Source organism: Syngnathus scovelli, chromosome 2, assembly GCF_024217435.2.
Source record: "Syngnathus scovelli strain Florida chromosome 2, RoL_Ssco_1.2, whole genome shotgun sequence".
NCBI lineage: Eukaryota > Metazoa > Chordata > Actinopteri > Syngnathiformes > Syngnathidae > Syngnathus > Syngnathus scovelli.
This window is the reverse complement of record NC_090848.1, coordinates 9,955,202-9,968,142: the sequence shown is the minus strand read 5'-3', so window position 1 is coordinate 9,968,142 and position 12,941 is coordinate 9,955,202. Positions and strand designations below refer to the sequence as shown.

The following is a 12,941-nucleotide window of genomic DNA, read 5'->3' as shown; positions in this document are numbered from 1 at the left end:
ATTCTCCCTTTCATAAACATTGAGTACTGTTGGTCCAAAAAAATAGTCAGAAGTACTGTAACTATTTAAAGTTGATGCTTGCGCTTGACTTATTCTGGAATAGCTCATTAGTAATATTTAAGCATTTGGCTGTTTCATAACCATTACTTTTAATATCTTAAAACTGCACGTACTTGAAAATATTAAATTATGTTCAAGCCGGACGTTTCTGGTTTTCTCTTACTTTGAAAGCCATAGTCTTTTGTTTTGAAAGACAACCGGAAGCAGCGGTGACATAAAATGACTTGACTGCCCAACTTTTTTTGTGACGGTGCTCATTAGTCAGCTTCAACCTTAGCAATAGCATTAGCAGCAATACCACGGTAACGTCGTATTAATGGCAGTTTCGAATCAGCATGGGCGACGCTGAGCGGGGCGACGGAGCCGCGGAGGCCGAGCAAAGGCCACCGAGTAGCGGAGATGAAAAGGTGGACGAGGCGCTGCGGCGCTGGATGCGCTGGGACAAGGTGAGCTTTGACCTAAAAAAATCATCCGCCCCGCCCGTCAATCACAGTGTACAGTTTGATTGACTGCTCCTTTCGCTCCACTGACAAGCTTCACAAGTCACGTGTGCTGCATTGTTGACAAAAACAAAAAGGCGAGGAGAAAGTTGTCATGTGCTCCTTCATTTAAAACTAAAGCGTCTGTCAAGAAAATCGATAAAGCCGAATCACTTACCTGAACGTGCTCAATAAGAACGTATGATTATATTAATGACATTGATTAAACCAGTGCGTCAAAACGGACGCATATGACAAATGGCGATTTATGAATGGACTGACTGAAGGTGTGCTGTGCAAACCTTCTCTGTGGAAAATTCTAGATTTTGTCTTGGAAAGCACGCGAACCTTCTGGAAAGTTCCCGGAAATCAAGTCAAACCTCATAAGATTAATGGCGTGAACTCTGATGACCTTCAGTGTAAATGTCATCTGTAGCCTCACCCGTTACTTGAGACCACACACACACACACACACAAACCAACACGCTCATAGACACAACACGACCTCTCCCACACGAATATAGTGAACATGATTACGACACATACACACTTTTACACAGAGGCAACCTGATCACATGCAGACAAGTCATATCCAGTTACAAATGCACACGGGTAACATGACGATGTACGCACACGCATATTTAAATAAGTGTGTACTGTGTAGTAGTTTTTGTAAATATTTTATTTTCATATTTAAACCAAACAAGGAAAGCACTGGTTGCCTAAGTGCTGCGTTTTGGGTTAAGTGACAAAAGCAATGCAGCCGTGACAAACATGTAAACTACATATGTGTGTGTGCATTTGTGTTTGTCAGAACGAGAGGACTCGGGCGCAAGCGGTTGCCTTGCTCGGGTCAGCGAGCGTATCTGAGCTGCAGCGCCGGTTCTGCTCCACGTTGACTTTTGGCACAGCCGGTCTGAGAGCGCCAATGGGAGCAGGGTTTAACCGCATTAATGACCTCACCGTCATCCAGTCCACACAGGTCAATATGTTTGTTTATATAGTATGCAATATGTATGTTTTTTGCTTGTGTTTATGTTCATGTGTTTGTGTTGCAGGGGTTGTGCGCCTACCTGCTCAAGTGTGTTCCAGATGCAGAGCGCAGAGGCGTAGTGGTGGGGTTTGACACCAGGGGACAGCCGGAGATCGGCTGCAGCAGTCAATGGTGATTACAACTGCAGTGCATGTTGCCGTAGAAGTATCACCTTTCCTGTTGTTTAGGCATGGAAATGGCAAGTTTGTGTTGCCATGGAAATGTCACTTTCACTGTGGCATAGTGCTATGGAAGCAACAGTTACTGCTCAATGTTGCCATAGAAACAGCATTGTTATGCCTAACTCACCCAGGTGTCGGCGCATGTGCGTGTCGTTTTTAGGCTGGCGTCACTGACGGCGGCCGTGATGCTAAGCAGAGAGGTCAGGGTGCATCTCTTCTCTAGCTATGTGCCAACGCCGTATGTGGTAAGCAGACGTGACATTATTTTTTGAGGCAGAGATGATGTGTGTATGCATAACGACGTGTTGCGTGTTGCAGCCCTTTGCCGTCAAGGAGCTGGGCGCGGCGGCGGGCGTGATGATCACTGCGTCTCACAATCCCAAAGAAGACAATGGCTACAAGGTGTACTGGTCTAACGGTGCTCAGGTGACGGCGCCTCACGACAGTGCCATCCTGGCGAGCGTGAAGGAGCATCAGGAGCCCTGGAGTGTTGCCTGCTGGGACGTCACGTTGGCACAGCGCAGCCCACTGAGGAGTGACCCGCTGAGGCACGTGGACACCGCCTTCATGTGCGCCGTCGCTAACCTTTGCTGGCACAGGTGAGAGGGGTTGTTAAGGAAAAACAAATTTACTGTTGTTCTTATGGAAACGGTACATTTGATGTTGCGTATCTTGTCATGGAAATGGCACCTCTACTGTTGTTGCCAAGGTGATGTCACACTGTGTGTGTTGCCATGGAAATGTAACTTCTGTTGTCATAATCTCGTTCAAAAGTGCAGGTGTCACTATGCAAACCGTATTTATAGTTGTTGCTTTGAAAACAGCACATTTACTGTGGCACGTGTTGCAACAGAAGAAGCACATTTACCTTGTTGCCACGGAAACAGCACAGTGTTGCTATGAAAACGGTGAATTTACTGTTGTATGTGTTGCAATGACAACTACATATTTTTGTTGTTGCCATAGCAACATGACATTCACAGCAGTCTGTGTTGCTATGGGAATAGCACATTGGTGTCATTGCGAAAACAACACATTTACTGCTTATTATGTTGCTGTGTGAGGGGATGGTGTCAAGTGTCATGCACATGCATGCAGGGAGGTGAATGCCAGATGTCCCCTCAAGTTTGTGCACTCATCTTTCCACGGTGTTGCACATGACTTCGTACAACGAGCCTTTGCCACCTTCGGGTTCCATTCGCCGCCCATTGCAGTCCCCGAGCAGAAAGACCCCGATCCTCAATTTCCAACTGTGCACGTTCCCAACCCCGAGGAGGGTCACTCCGTCTTGGTAAGACACCAACTTTGCCTTCCTTTTCTTCCTCTTCTTCTTCTTCCTACCTTTTCATTTCCAGGAGCTGTCTTTTCGTCTGGCTGAACATGAGAACGCCTCCGTGGTTCTGGCCACCGATCCAGATGCTGATCGTCTTGCGGTGGCGGAGCTAAGCGACAGCGGTGAGTGGAAGGTTTTCTCGGGAAACGAGCTGGCGGCCTTGCTCGGGTGGTGGATGTTGTCGTCGTGGAAGAGCACGTGCGGCGACAGCGCCGACCTACGGGATGTCTACATGCTCACCACCGCCGTCTCCTCCAGGATCCTCCACGCACTCGCCCGCCAGGAAGGATTCCACGTGGAGGTGAGCCTGACCCCACGATGGTCACATACATACAGTATTGTACTATACTAAAAATACAGAAATAACATAAAAAGAAAGAAGTAAAATATATATATATATTTTTTTTTGTCAACAGGAAACACTTCCCGGCTTCAAGTGGATCGGGAACAGAATTCAGGAGCTCACAGCAGAGGGAAAGACCGTCTTGTTCGCCTTCGAGGAGTCAATTGGTATTCGCCAACGCCATTCCGCCGCCGTCATCATGCCGGCCTGATGTATGACATGCACGCAGGCTTCCTGTGCGGCAGCCTGATTCCTGAGAAGGATGGAGTGAGCACAGCCGTCGTGATAGCTGAGATGGCTGCCTACCTCCATGACAGGAAGCTCAGTCTCCAGCAGCAGCTGCACAACATCTACCACATGTGAGGAGACACCTGCTTCATGTGTAGACATACATGAACTTCCTGCGTGCACTCACATCTCATTCCTGTATGCAATGGTCGTGTGTGAACTTTCTTTGCACAGGTACGGTTATCACATGTCGCGGACATCTTATGTCATCTGCAACGACGCCGTCACCATCCGCCGCATCTTTGCTCGCATCAGAGACTTTGATGGTAGCGGCTCGTATCCAGACGCCTGCGGCGGCGTACGCGTCGTCCACGTGAGAGACGTCAACACGGGATACGACAGCAGCCAGGCAGACAGCCGTTCGGTAGCACACCTCCTGACTCCCTGCTTTCCTCTCGTATAACCCTTCTCCTTCTTGATTCCGCTTTCTTTTCCCTTCTTCCAATTTCTTCTGCTTTCTTTCCTCTCTTTTTCTCCTCTTCCTTTCTCCATCCTTATAGTCGTCACACTTGCCGTTTAGTCTTTCCCTGTTTTCTCGGCTCAGGTACTTCCTGTAAGCAGGAGTGGTCACATGATCACATTCGCACTGGAGAACGGTGTCGTGGCTACGCTGAGGACGAGCGGCACCGAACCCAAAATCAAAATTTACACTGAACTGTGCGCCACGCCGGGAACCAGGTCATATGATTCTTACATGTTTATTTATTTACCATTTATTTTGTTAATCTGTCAACTAAACACGGATTCTGGATTTAAAACGTTCATGGTTCCCCATTTGCAACCATATAGTTCAACATTACAATACGGTAGCGTCATTTCCATCAAAATGAGGCGATGGTTTCATTCCACAAAAGTATATATAATATTAACATTAAGCAGTTTGAACATTAACAATGTGCTTGAATAGACGTACAAGTTAAATACAACTGAACTGCACCTAAAACAATGGCACTGCATTTCAAAATAGAAAAACACTTTAAAGGCACTCTAATTATGCACAGCTTGAAATTTATCACTATGCTTAACTAGTTAAATAATATCAAAATAATATCAAAGGATCAGTATGTGACCGTGTGACTAATCAGAGTGTGACATTGCTTCTTGTGGACTGCATTGCAGTGAGGTGTCTAACCTGGAGGTGGAGCTTCAGAAGGCGACTGAGGCGCTGCTGCATGACTTCCTGGAGCCTGAAAAAAACAAATTAATTCGACCTGCTGTCTAGCCGCACACCCGTTCATAATGTCACTTCCTGTTCTGTTCCATTGACTACCTAAAGAATCAAATGGCAAAGCTTGAAGTTGTTACGGTTGAGGTGACAAATCCAAAGTGAATGTTTACATGCATGGAGATTGACGATAGCTTTATTTATTTTTCTAATGTTGCTGCTTCGGTTGTTCATGAACATTTCATGTTCCGCAATAAAACTGGCTTTAAAGTCAAAGACGAAAATAATGTTTGTAGTTTTAGTCATTTCAGTCGTTTTAGTAGACGGCACAAATTTGGTTGCAAAACATTTTGTGGCAGAAGAGAGGAACACGTGAGAAGCCTGGTTCTGAGGTCTGCCACAATGTTTTACTTTTCCTGTTTCAATACTGTGTTTTTTTTAGTTAACTTTAGGAAATGTCAACTTGCACTGTGAAAGAATGACATTTGGGGTGTTTTTGATTGCAATCAATTATCAGAATGGCTCAAATGGGACTCAGCCGATATTAAGAATTGATTTGTCTCAAATATGTGTCACTTAAGTAAATTATGCAGATGGCGTCATGTCCAAGCACATCAATATTTGAGTTGTGGTTAAAGATCAACGGAGCCGCCATTTTAACTCCAAAGTAACGCAAACTGTCAACCATCGTCCTCAGCACCAGGTAGGTCTGCCGTTATGCTGACTTGTGTTATACGTGTTCATGATGTACCACATTTACTGATCTCTACACTTCATGTGTTTTACCAAATAATGTCGAACGTACGTGGTTCAGAAAATAGATGTATTATGGTTATAAGTAGTAGTGAATTTTAGTTCCCACGAGTGGATTTGTTATGCGACAAATAGGCCAGGTAGCCCAAGTCAAGATCCGGGGTGAGCTGAACAAATGCCTTTGGGACCAAACACCGTAATTTCTGTCTTCTTTTCATTGAAATTCCAGAAATGTTGTACCAAAATCTATCCCAGCCTCTCGTACAGTCCCAAAATATCTCAGTGACTTCAGTGAGGTTGAAGGCAAAAGGTTGAGAGCAGTAATGAAATATCTTGACCCTATTTTGCAGACATGTTGACATCTATCACCACGACAACCACAATACTGCTGCTCAGCGCTGTCCTGGTGGAGAGCACAGGTGAGCCACACATGGTTGTCGCTCGGCGCCTGTTGGTGCTAATACCAGTGTTTTTCGCCTGCAGCAGTGTTCTTGCAACGAGACTCGGCCGAGCAGATCCTGCGCTCGGCTGCTGTCACCAGGAGGCGGCGAGCAAATTCCAATGCGCTGGAGGAGCTTTTTCCCGGTGACCTGGAGCGGGAATGCTACGAAGAACGTTGCTCCCAGGAGGAGGCCGCCGAGATCTTCCAGTCGCATGAGAAGACGGTGAGGCCTGCTTTCTTCACTCAGGATACTGCTGTGATATGCTGTTACGTATATGCTGCTTTCACTCGCCAGCTGGAGTTTTGGTTCCGGTACACCAGTGAGTCCACCTCGTCGCAGGAAGCAATGATGTGAACGGGAATCAAAGAGTTCCCACCAGAGTAAACAGGAAGTTGTTCTTCCGCAGACTTCAATCCATGTGCGACCAATCCGTGTGTCAATGGCGGGAGGTGCACGCTGGAGCGGGAAGACTTCCTGTGTCTGTGCCCGCCCCGTTACCACGGCAGCACCTGCCAATTGGGTAACCCTGGCGATTGCTCACCTTGCCTACTCACCTCTTTGCACTGTTTGTGTGTGTGCGTGAACATTTATGTGTGTACATTTGTTTCTTTATATACGTATGTAGTATGTGTGTGTGCATTTATGTTCATGCATATGCAAATGTACCAGTGTGTAAGTGTCAAAGTGTATTGTGTGCCTGTAGAGGTGTCATCATGTACCTATAGAAATGGTGGCTGCCTGCAGTACTGTACAGATTTGCCAGAGGGCGCTGGTGTTCAGTGTGGATGTGCTGAAGGTTTCAAACTGGAGTCTGATGGACAAAGCTGTTCGAAGACAGGTAACGCCCACATCAGTGACGTCACTTACTCTGTCTCTAGACATGTACACACAATAAAACTAAATATGGTTTGTCTTCTGCATGTGCTCAGTGGCCTTTCCATGCGGCAGCCAGCAGGTGGGAAGTTTGCATCGAGGTCGCGCCCTCTGGGACCTCTCAGATGACACCAACTTTACGGCAGAAGCAGACATGATTTTGGATGATGCTAATTTTACTGTTGAAATGGACGCCATCTTGGAGGACACCAACGTCACAATGGAAATGGACACCATCTTCGATGACAGTCAAGACATAGGCTTCAACTGGACGAAATTTACAGATGAGCGTCTCGAACCTCGCATTGTGGGAGGAGCCTTGGAGAAACTGGGAGGTAGTCCCTGGCAGGTAAGGACACATTGAGGATAGGAAGGGTTCCATTTGCAGGATTTAAAGAATTAAGTTTCCAGGACAGGAAGAATTCTGTTACGCTTATAGGAAGAATGTGGTTTGTATAGGAAGTGTTACATTCAGTGGATGAGAAGAGTTCAGTTCCATTTCGGAATTCAATGAGTTCCATTTCCGGAAAGGAAAGAGATTGGTTTTAAAAGATAAGAAGTGTTTCGACTCAGTTCTGTTTCAGGGATGGGAAGACTTATGTTTCTAGAAAGGGAAGAGTTTTATTTTCAGGATGGAGAAAGCTCTGTTTTAAGAATGGAAGCTCTTGGTTTCCAGAGGGAAAACATTCTGTTTTTAGAAGGGCAAGAGCTCAGTTATCAGGATGGAAAGCATTCTGTCTGTGAGATTGAAAATCTTCCGATTCAAGGAAGAGAAGAATTCTGTTTCCAGAGTCCAAAATATTCAGTTTCCAGGAGGGGAGGTGTTCTGTTTTTGGCAGGGGAAAAGTTTCCGTTATGGGCATGAGAAAAGTTCCGTCTCCAGTTAAAATTCAAGACTTACTTTAGATGTACTGCCTTCAGGTGCTCATCCGTCGTGCTGATGGCTATGGATTTTGCGGAGGAACCCTGGTGTCAGATCGCTGGGTGGTCTCAGCTGCACACTGCTTCCAGCAGACTGCTCACCATGTCACCATAGGTGATGTGACACGCTAATCCTAGCATGTAGCATTAACACGAGCCGACACCATGATGGACCCCACATGTCTTCAATAGTGTCAATGTGTTACCTTTATTTAGGCAATATGTTAGCCACAGTGTTAGCTCATATGTGTTAGCCACAGGCTAGGTACTGTACTTAGGATATTTATTAGCTATTGTTAGGCTGTGTGTTAGCCACTGGTTAACTACTGTATATTAAAAATAGGCACTGGTTAGTTATATTTAATTAGCACAGCTTTTCTATATTCAAGCTATGTATGTTGCTGTTCTGCCTAAAGGCGACTATGACAAGAAGCGTCCTGATCCCGGCGAGCAGAAGATTCCTGTCAAGCAAGTTGTGCTTCATCCTTACTTTCATGAATTCACCATGGACAGCGACGTGGCTTTGCTCTACCTCGCTCGACCCGTTGTCAGGGGGCCCACCGCCATCCCCGCCTGCTTGCCGGACCCCCACCTTTCCAAATACCTGCTAAAGGTGGGCGCACATCAACATGCTGAACTTTACCACATCGTTATCACACTTTGACCTTCCTGTGTGGAGTTTGCATGTTTTCCACAGGCATGCATGGGTTTTCTCATCGTAGGCCGATTGAGCAGTCCAAATTGTCTGTAGAAGTGAGTGTGAATAATATGTGTGCCCTGCGATGGACTGGTGACCATTTCGGGGTGTACCTCACCCCGCCTACTGCCCATAGACAGCTGGGATCGGCTCCAGTACATCCGCAACCTTTGTGAGGAAAAGCGGAAATGAATGAATGGATGGGTGGACTTTAATTACATGTTTTGATTAAGTTTTTCATGTTTAAATATGCCATTTTAATGCTCTTCATTTCATGTGTCTGTACAGGAGGACAATCGGGGCCTGGTAACAGGGTGGGGGGCCACACAGTATTTGCGCCGATCCTCCCGATTCCTCAGGAAGGTGGCGCTTCCAGTGGTCAACCACCACCTCTGCAGAAATTCTACGACGCAGGTGAGCATTAGCGTCATGCTAGCATTGTTAGCAGCATGCTGATAGCCTGTCGCCAGAGATGAGAAAATCAGGTCCAGAAAGTAAAAACCCTCCCACATTCTGGGTTTAGCCACAGATGCTTCTACTCAAACGAGAGTAAATAAAGCAAGCTAGTTTGTACCTAGAAGCACTTGTGGTTAAAGCCAAAATGTGGCAAGGTTTTTACTTTGTTGACCTGTTTTCCCATCTCTGCTTTTCACCACCCCATACAGGTAATCACGGACAACATGTTCTGCGCAGGCTACGTAGACACTGACTTGGATGCGTGCAGCGGGGACAGCGGTGGTCCCTTCGTAGTCCACTACCGTGGAACCTGGTTCCTGACAGGTGTGGTTAGCTGGGGTGAGGGTTGTGCCGCCAGTGGCAAATATGGCATCTTCACCCGCTTGGGAAACTTCCTCAGCTGGATCAAGATCACCATGGACAGGGTGGACCGGAATGCCACACAGAACTGAGCATGGTTTTCTTTTATTGGTTGGATGGAAGAAGTGTGTCAGGCCAAGTGTGTATGTTGTGCTTGTGAATATGTGTACAGTGAAATACAGATTGCAGTATTTTAGACATTTTACTCTTCTAATATTTGAATTACTAATGTTTGAGTTGTTGTGGTGCTACACCTCAGTGATTTCAGAAAACTAACCGCAACAGACCCTTCTACTGTGACGTCACGTTTGCTGTGTGCATCCATGAGATGGGACAAGGGCACAAGGTTGAGTGAGTGAGACAACAGAGAAAACTGTGGCCTTTTTTTTTTTTTCGTGTTTAATTACCCCTCTCCCAATACATTTAGAATGAGCATAAAATATATGAGAATTTTGGCCATTTGGATGCCACTATAAGGGCTTTCAGACCAGGGTAACAATACAGGATTGATTTATTTAACCTGGTAGTTTGTGCAATCCATTGGGTCACCGGCCACCCCACTAAATATTTTCCAGCTCCGCCCCTGGTCAGGCGATACGCAGTCACCATGGAGACGAGGTGGTATTGGAGGGAGGGTGTCGGTGGAGAGGCTGGCGGCAGGGCTCAGGCGCCGAGGGCGGCCATGGCAGCGGCGCGTCGACATAAGCGTCTGCTGTTGAGTTTTGGAGGCGCGCTGGCGGCGTGCTGCGCGCTGGCAACCGCGGTTTCCGCTGGACTTCCTCGCTGGGTGGACGGGTCCGTCCTGTGCAGAACCGGAGCAGAACTCGTTAACGCTACTGGGAGCGAGCTCAATAAGTTCGTCGGGCGTCTCGCCTACGGACTCTTCCACGGGGAGAGAGTCAAGACCTGTGGCTTGGGCGGCAGGACCTCACGATTCTCAAGTACAAAATATGCGTACATCTTTACCGTTGAACTGCACTGCTATTGGGCCATTCAATAATTGGAAAATATTTTTGGATGCACTATATGACATTTTCAATCAATCCAAGCAAATAAATTGTAAATTGGAATTAATCCAAGCAAATAAATTGTCTTGAGAAATGCAATTGTCGTATAAACGCGATTCATAAATTCTAAATACGAAATAGCACTTTTTGTTCTTTCTTGTCTGTCCTAATGACCAACCTATATCTCAAGTAGCTTTAACTGATAAAATAAGTGTTGAATAAACTTTGTGGAGTAGGCCTATGATTCTCTTTACAGATTACTCTGTCTGGATAATCTAATTAGTTATCCCGAGAAAGAAATACAAGTGAGCTTCATGACTGAGTATGGACATTACACCTATGTATGTGTGTATTTATGTATGTATAGTATGTGTGTGTATGTATGCTTGTAGGCCTTCATGTGTGCTGCACGTAGTGAATGCGCATGCTTGTATTTCAGTGTTAAACACGCCAATGATTAAGTTTCACCTCATCAATAATAAAAAACAGCAGCGGCTTCTTCAATTATTCAAAAACTTCTCGACACTAAAACACCATTATCCTTTATACATAATGTATTTTAATGTTTATAGTGTGCAGTGCTATACATTATATGCTATACGGAATACGTGATTAGGAAAACGTCATTGCAATATTTTTATCTTTTGAAAAAAGCCTGGTATTTTGCCATGCTCTCTGCACTCTTGACAAGAGGACAACTTGTGGACAAATAAGTGGAGCGTTAGATAAAGGACAAGTGTTTATTGTCTCAAGTTATATGAGAGCAGTGATGCAGCTCTAACAAGTTCTCAGTGACCTTTCATGTTTCTGCCTCAGTGCTTCACAACTCACTCAACTATGCTGGCCTCCACACTGCCTACAAGTCCTCACTGTATCTTTAAATGTCCCCGTTGCGTGTGTTAAATTGCATAATTTTTGTGCCTCAGTCTTTTCAGAGTTGTTGGACGCCATCCCAGCAGGTCTCCACGTGACCATCATCATCTTCTGCAGCGCGTTGATTGTCTTCTCGTCTGTGTCCAGTGGCTTCTTCTTCTTCAACGCCTTTGGACGTCCTTACGAGACGCTGCATGGTCCTCTGGGACTTTACTTGTGGACGTCCATCTGCTGTGAGCAATTATGACGATCATTAATATTGCACATACAAAGTTTTCAAGTTGACAAACATTGCCATCTAGTGGCTTGGAATATATTGGACACATTAATTATTAAAAAACTGAATTTAATACTTCAGAATTGACTATTTTATTGTCAAAATCAAGTATTTTACAGATTTCTCATTGAGATTTCTTTTCTCATTGACCTCTCCAACAAATGACCTGGCCGATTTTTACAAATTAAAAATGAAATGTGTCAGGAAGTGCCTCCAGTGTAAAAACCTAATCCTGCTAGCGACTCGTGCAAACACTTGTTAATTAATTGCACCATCAGCACCGTCAAATTGTTCACTAGCATGGATAGAAGAACAATTATGCATGTGTTAGATGGGTGAAATTTGGTAAGCATGTCTATCATAAGATACGTGCAAAACAACACAGCAAGCCTGCGATGTTGGCTTGAAGCAGCCATTTTAGCTTCATACAGGTGATATCCAGGAATCCTTCAAGGACTAACATTAAAAATTTTATAATTTGTAGCAAATATATCATGTTCGGACATTGTCTTGAATCTGTCAATCATGTCTGGACTCCGCCTCCTGGCAGGTGCGTGCAGCTTCCTCGTTGTGATTCTGTTCGCGTCGGAAGTGAGGATCGACCGTCTGTCCGAGCGCATCGCCAACTTCGAGGAAGTGACTTTCGTGTTCCAGACGCACGGCGAAAGCTTTGACATCTGCTTCTGGATCCTCCTTCTTGTCTTCTTCCTGCATGCTTTCAACGCGCTGATGATCCCACTGGCAGGGATGAACTTCCCCATGTTGCGGCGTAAAGACTTGGACCCAAGCGGCGGCGCTGCCGACCTTATGTATTGAATCAAAATTTATTTCTTAACACGTCACGGCTAGATAGCTACTTAGCATCATCATCAGTGTTTGAAATCAGTGTTCCCGATTGAAAGGTAGTGAATGTTCCGTTTTTTCCAGGGTTCAGTATTGCAAAAGTTAGCCAAAATGGTTACCAGACGTTTGCATGTACTTTTGAAATTCTCTTGTGACAAGAAAAACTACTACAAATGTTGCCTAATGTCAGAGCAAACATTCGTGACCTTTTTGCTACTTATGCCAACAGCCTAATTATTTGCTCCTCACTCGGATAGGGGCTTGTTTCTGGACATGGTTTTTGGCATAATGTAGCATTATATTTGTACATTTGACTGTACTGTTCAATAAATGGCTGAAAATAAAGCAGTGACGTTCCCTTGCTCTATTGTTTTTCCACTTTAATTGGGTGGTGGCATGCATATCTGCTGTATATCATTGGTGACCAGTCTGCTGTTTATGTGCCCTAACATCCATTTTTTATGCCACTTGAATGACAAAACATAAATGACGAATTCTGAACATAGGTACTCGTGCAAACGACTGCTTGCAAATGTTTGGATTCATTTTATAAGA

General features: G+C 45.3%; 3 protein-coding genes across 6 annotated transcripts; all 3 read left to right on the top strand.

Annotated features, from left to right (window-relative positions):
• Positions 1-260: 260 nt before the first annotated feature.
• LOC125988047 (glucose 1,6-bisphosphate synthase) lies at positions 261-5,170 on the top strand. Of its 2 annotated transcripts, none has more exons than XR_007488209.2 (12): positions 261-506; positions 1,354-1,521; positions 1,598-1,704; positions 1,915-1,999; positions 2,073-2,353; positions 2,853-3,045; positions 3,110-3,388; positions 3,504-3,597; positions 3,660-3,789; positions 3,893-4,082; positions 4,219-4,396; positions 4,838-5,170. XR_007488209.2 is itself a non-coding variant. In XM_049752804.2 (12 exons), the coding sequence occupies exons 1-12, from the start codon at positions 396-398 to the stop codon at positions 4,938-4,940; spliced, it is 1,875 nt and encodes a 624-aa protein (XP_049608761.1). In that variant the 5' UTR covers positions 263-395; the 3' UTR covers positions 4,941-5,170. The 2 variants fall into 2 exon arrangements, 1 of the variants encoding a protein (XP_049608761.1); XM_049752804.2 differs by having other exon boundaries at positions 263-506; positions 4,263-4,396.
• A 141-nt stretch (positions 5,171-5,311) lies between these two features.
• LOC125988050 (coagulation factor VII) lies at positions 5,312-9,591 on the top strand. Of its 3 annotated transcripts, XM_049752812.1 has the most exons (11): positions 5,312-5,586; positions 5,987-6,055; positions 6,120-6,301; positions 6,374-6,398; positions 6,486-6,599; positions 6,783-6,917; positions 7,009-7,301; positions 7,874-7,988; positions 8,290-8,486; positions 8,859-8,984; positions 9,236-9,591. In XM_049752812.1, the coding sequence occupies exons 2-11, from the start codon at positions 5,989-5,991 to the stop codon at positions 9,476-9,478; spliced, it is 1,497 nt and encodes a 498-aa protein (XP_049608769.1). In that variant the 5' UTR covers positions 5,312-5,586; positions 5,987-5,988; the 3' UTR covers positions 9,479-9,591. The 3 variants fall into 3 exon arrangements, with proteins under 3 accessions (XP_049608769.1, XP_049608767.1, XP_049608768.1); XM_049752810.1 differs by having other exon boundaries at positions 6,486-6,917; XM_049752811.2 differs by having other exon boundaries at positions 6,486-6,917; positions 9,264-9,406.
• Positions 9,592-9,733: 142 nt separating this feature from the next.
• Positions 9,734-12,731, top strand: clrn1 (clarin 1). Its single transcript, XM_049752848.2, has 3 exons — positions 9,734-10,327; positions 11,320-11,499; positions 12,094-12,731. The coding sequence occupies exons 1-3, from the start codon at positions 9,994-9,996 to the stop codon at positions 12,357-12,359; spliced, it is 780 nt and encodes a 259-aa protein (XP_049608805.1). The 5' UTR covers positions 9,734-9,993; the 3' UTR covers positions 12,360-12,731.
• Positions 12,732-12,941: the final 210 nt, after the last annotated feature.